This window comes from Blastomyces gilchristii, assembly GCF_000003855.2.
Source record: "Blastomyces gilchristii SLH14081 genomic scaffold supercont1.1, whole genome shotgun sequence".
Taxonomy (NCBI): domain Eukaryota; kingdom Fungi; phylum Ascomycota; class Eurotiomycetes; order Onygenales; family Ajellomycetaceae; genus Blastomyces; species Blastomyces gilchristii.
In genome coordinates this window covers 4,253,587-4,259,066 of record NW_003101682.1, presented here as the reverse complement: position 1 = coordinate 4,259,066, position 5,480 = coordinate 4,253,587, and the positions used below count along the sequence as shown (strand labels likewise).

Genomic DNA, 5,480 nt, shown 5'->3' with positions numbered 1-5,480 from the left:
ATTTAAATTTATTATTGATCTTTGAAGAGTTTTCTTATTATATTATTATTATTATTATTGTTCTTTCATTATACTTATATGCAAGCAGAGCTTATAATGAGTCCTTGCATGATGTTAAATACAGGTCAAGTGTTGGTTATACAGAAGAAAATACAGGTTTTAAGACCATGCCAAGATAACAAGAACATAGAAAAATACAAAGAAGTGATAATTAGATACATACAATAATAACTTTTCAGCCCAGGAATATAGAGTGATTTATTGAAGTGATTTGTACATCTCTGTATTTATTAGAAACCTGAGGTGCTTGGGTTCTGGATTTAATGTATCCCCTGCGGGTTTTGAACCCACATGCCTTGGTTTCCCACACCAAGGCGCTACCGGGTGGCTGCATTAACCATTCGGCCATCGGGGCAAAGAGTTTTCTTCTGAAAACTGTTATTTAATATTCAATTCAGTGAAACTCTTATAATTCTTGATTTATTTTCTTTCACTCATTCAATGAAAATTATATATACAACTTGAAATTCATATACTATCTTGATGATTTTTAATTTTGAATTTGGTCTTAATATGTCAATGGCATTTTGATGCTGAGCTTCAGTGCATTTAAATGATTTAAGCATGATGGTAATGATTAATGAATATTTGAAGATGAAGAATGATGATAATTGAAAATATTACAGTTGCAGTGATATTACAGTTACACTGGGGCGCGATCACTAATGATAGTAAGTCGCAATTAGGCACGGTTAGAGTCCAACGCAAAAAGGTCCTGGCTCTGAAAACACTGAGACAACGAATAAACAACCCCAAAAATAATAATCCCAAGATTCCAAGAGAATAAAAATTTACACAACTCTAGCTGCTCCCCATAATAATAAGAGAACAACTCTTACAACTTCATTCCCGGCCGCCCAAGAGGACTACCAACCTTCGGTTTCCAAACCAAACTCCTCCTCCTAGCCGCCTGTAACCTGATTCTCAACCCTTCACTCATTTGACTATCGCCACGCCCATTATCATCGAAGAGACCCTGTCTCAGCTGTTTGGGGGGGCAGGTCTGCTGAGCCCACTGGGTTCCCTGCGATGGGTAGTATGGAGTGATAGGTGACGGCGCAGAGACACCATCAAAATCAAAGGCGTAGTTGAAATCAGGAGTGGTGGGTGTCTCTGCTGCAGAAGTTGGGGACAGAGCTGTGGACCGGGAGGGATTTGTGGGTGTTGATCGAGTAGCAAAGTGCTGCTGTTGTTGTAACTCTGGGCTCCCCCATTCCCTCGTCTCCCGTCTTGATGACGAGGGTGTTGGAGAGACGCGCATCAACTCGTGGAATGTTTCGCGATTGGCTCCATTGCGTTTTCCACTGTTGGAAGATGTGGACGAGTCAAGCTTGATAATACTCCCGTTCATATTGCTGAGTGCTCTTGGCTCCATGCTCTTTCTGCGCTTCTGGCCACCGCGAGGTACTAAACTCACATCCACGCTGTAATTGATCTCATCGAGCCATTTGCCTTTGCGCTCACAACTGTGGGGCGGTGTTGTTAGTTTTTCAGCAGTGCGTGTAACAGATGAACAGGGGATATAGACATACTCAAGAACCCAGCCAACTCCAACACATTTCACAAGTCCGTTAGCTTCCCTAACCTTTTCTAATGTTCTGACTCCGCCGTCCTTGAAGACAACATGTGTAATGCCTACTTTTCCCTCCCTGGGATCGACACCGTCCACGGGAGATAGGCTTGCTTGTGGATTCCAGGACCACGACTTGACACATCTGGCCCCCATTTGGATAAGAAGTTCAACAAATATTCCGCTCGCGTCAGCCCCTTCGGCAGTGTGCACGTCTGTAAAAACAACGGCCCCTTGTAGGACTTTATCATTGGTGGAATTGTGTTTGCTCGGAGACCTTGTCGCGCAACCCCCAGAAGATTGAGGCCATGGTGATGTGTTATATTTAACTGGGGTTGCATCTGGTTGCTCCGATTCGGCTTCGCATTCGGAAATGTCGCCACCATTTGGTTTTAGACTTGTCCTTCCTTTGCGTGGGGAAAGCGATGGTAGAACTTTACTCTTTCCCAATTGTAAAGTGGAATTCTTTCTAGGCGAAGAAGAAAGGGAACGACTCCTTTTGCGGGGAACTTTAAGCACAGAACAGTCGCCATCAGGTCTCAGCGGGACTTTCGAGACCGTATGTATCGTACGAGGAAACACGCGGGAGCGAACTGGAGTGACAGACATGGGAAGTGGGACTGAGTTCCCCTTCTCGACTCGATCCAGATGTTCACCATGGCTTACATCCTGGTCGATGAGTCGGGGATCGATTGGAACGGTGGACTCGGAAGGCGCGGCGTTCTCATCACCGTAAACTTCGTCATCGCCTTCTTCATCTTCGCGTATTTCTGGCGTTATATGCATGTCATCGTCGTCAAGCAGCTGACCCATTGTGCTCTCACTGTTCTCTCTGGACACGTCACTGTTTAAATCGGCAGCCGTGATAGCTCTATCAATGCTTTCATGGTGGTGCACAGCCATTTGGTCTTCAAAGAAAGCAGTTATTGCAAAGCCGGAAGGAGTAGAGAGCCTAAACACGAGATGCTGGGGCACGTTCTCAACTCCGTCGTGTCTCTCACCATCCTCCTGCTTAACGGCCTCACTTGGCTTCACTGGTGAAAATACTCCTGTCCCTTGAATCCTGGAGGAGCGTCGCGTTACGCGAGTGATGGAGCCCCACTGGCTCAGTCGTTCGACCAAGGGAGTAAATCCCAATTTCTCTTCAGAGCCTTCGTCTGTGATTCTTAAATCATATTCACCAGTGGTACCAAAAAGAGTTTCGCGTCGTGATTGAAAATTGTTCAGTTTCAATGGGCTAGCACCTCCCATGAGTTCATCTTCCGATTCCTCAGCTATGTCGTGACGATATACGAACTGAGCGGGGCTTTTCGCTATGAATACTGGTGGGGAGGGCGCAGCCGGTGGAATGCAATTGTAACTTCTTCCAGACTCGACACTTGAATCTGGGTTACAAATCTCATACCTACTCACTGGGGTAGAAGATGTTGATGTGAGTTCTGTAATAACAAATGGGTCATCCAGCTCCTGTGCTCGAGCCGTCACATGGGACTCATCACTGGCCTCCTCCAAAATTGGACGAGCCACAACTTCACTAGGTACCCCCAATGAGTGTCTGGCTTCAAGAACTCTCTTTCCAAAAGCAAAGGTGCAATCGGTAAAGACATCATCGTTCTTGAGGTCTTCTGTGGCAGCGTGATCAAATAGCTGGGTGGAGGATTTCTCCAGTGGCACAGATGTCTTGATATGGTATGGAGAGGTCTCTTCACTTCGTACAGAAGTTATAGATTCCGAAGTTGGCGTCTCTCCGCTTATGCTGCCACTCAGAAACTTAACTGGTAAGGGTGGTCGTTTCGCTGGGCTTTGTAATAAGGTCGGTTTGCCTTTGGATGGAGTTGATGTGGACTTGAATGGTGAATGGGGGAAGGATGAACCAAGATTGCCCTTCTTTGGTGAGATTTTCAACGGAGAATACTCTCCGTTATCGACTGCTTCGGCACAAGACGGCAATGCCGCAGGCTGGAATGGGGCACGTCGAGGTGAATCGCTCATTGATTCCTTAAATGGGGATGGGGGAAGCTTTCTTGCCGGCGAGGATAACATTACCGAATCGGCTGAAATTGTGTCTTGAATGGAAAAGGCGAACAAAGGTTGTTCATTTTGAGTTCCCTGCGGCAACAGAGGAACTTGTGAGGATTGTTTTCTGGGAGATACAAAATTCATTCTTTTAGCAGGAGAATCGAACTGCCTCTGTGGATCTCGCTTTGTTGGAGATCCGTTGTGACACGAAATCCGCGGTAGAGGCCAGCCTAAATCAAGATATTCAGCATCATCCGCCGAACTAGCAGAGGAGCCGGATCTGGCAACCTGGGTGGTTTTTTTCGGGGAGAGAGGGTCCTTTTTTCTGTCCTCTCTTGTATGAACGGCAGAATTCCGTTCGTCAGATGCCGGAGTGGTTTTTCGAACGGGTTTAGCCTTGATGCCAATCTTAATTTTCTGTTTCGGCTCACTGGTCGTCGACGAAGGGATTGGCTGGTTTTCTTTGTCTGAGTCTGTGGCCATGTCAAGGAAAGTAACTATCCTCCTTGGGACTGTGCTCGCTGCTATTCGAGCTCTGGAGGTAGCGGACGAAGCGGCCAGGGACGCAGCTGAAATATGTATTGTCTTGCTTGTTCCCTTCTTGCCATCGTCTACCGTCACCGTAGCTGCTTTTCTCGGTCGTCCTACTGAGGCTTTCTCGGAGCTCTGGGTGGCTGCAGGTTTACTTTTCCTGCTGGTGGATGTAGCTTTTCGCCTTCCTGGCGCTCGTTTCGGTAGTTCTGGATGTGCCAGCTCGTCGTCATCGTCATCATCATCCTTGACATTGATATCCTCCTCTTGATCTTTCCTTGTAAGAGCTGGTGCAGCTTTCCTAGCCTTCCCAATTGAAGCTTTTGAGGCAGACGCTGTTTTGCTCGAAGGCGCCGTTTTCGGCGTTGCCTTCACGGTCACAATGTCCATCTCATCATCGCTAGTGTCACCATCAATAGCACTGGTATCTTGGACCTCTTCCTGCACTCTCTTTCTTCCTCGTTTGACTGGCTGTTTCTTCAAGTCGACTCCGTCCGTATTGGATGCCGCACTGGCAACCTTTCTCCTCGTGGCTGGCTTCGTCGCGGTGGGGGCATCCGCTGTCTTGGTTCTCGGCCTCCCTCTTGCTGGGGCAGCTGTTTTTTCGGCTGTCGTTTTCTCTTTTCGTACTGTTGTGACTGGCGCCTCAGAAATCCCCATATTTCGAGCTGACCTCGAGCGAGTCATTCGTTTTGGAGGGCTAGCTGGGGTGGGAACTGCTGCGGTTCTAGGGGGCATATTGAGGACTAATTATACGGTATTGAGGAAATCTGGATGCAGTATATCGGTAGAAATTGGCAGAGCCTCGATAGTTTCGTGGCTGATAGCATGAAGCTTGGTTCTGTAAATTCGGCATACGGCAGGCAGCAAGCAATCAATACCAAGCTGTAGATGAAAGGAATGCAATATCAAAAAGGAACAAGATAAATAAAATAAGAGATTGGATACGTAGTGGTATTAACTAACAGTTAATGTGGAAGATTGCTGAGGTGAAATCGTCGTTGTTAGAGTGGATGTTGCAAAGTGATGGATGAACCAGGGTTGATCGAAGCCTACTTGTTGATGCCAGGCGTTTGGTTGCCAAGGCAACATACCGCAAGGGCGCTTGGCTTTGTGATCCACGAATATATTGTTGGCCGTTACGGCCGTTGCGGCTATTGGCTGTGGCGATCTTGCCAGATCACGTGACCAACCACTATATTAAGCTCTTTGTAGATAGATCTATCAATACAAGGTTCAACTATTCTACAGGTTATAGCTCAGATGGCATATTTTTCTTTTTAAAATATTATATTAATAT

At 46.6% G+C, this 5,480-nt stretch overlaps 1 protein-coding gene across 1 annotated transcript; it reads right to left on the bottom strand.

The window, feature by feature from the left end:
* Nucleotides 1–404: 404 nt before the first annotated feature.
* On the bottom strand, nucleotides 405–5,267 carry BDBG_00530 (uncharacterized protein). Its single transcript, XM_002629238.2, has 2 exons — nucleotides 1,593–5,267; nucleotides 405–1,526 (listed from the first exon to the last, which is right to left on the bottom strand). Exons 1-2 carry the CDS (start codon nucleotides 4,916–4,918, stop codon nucleotides 896–898), a joined length of 3,957 nt encoding a protein of 1,318 aa, XP_002629284.1. The 5' UTR covers nucleotides 4,919–5,267; the 3' UTR covers nucleotides 405–895.
* Between the last annotated feature and the right edge of the window lie 213 nt (nucleotides 5,268–5,480).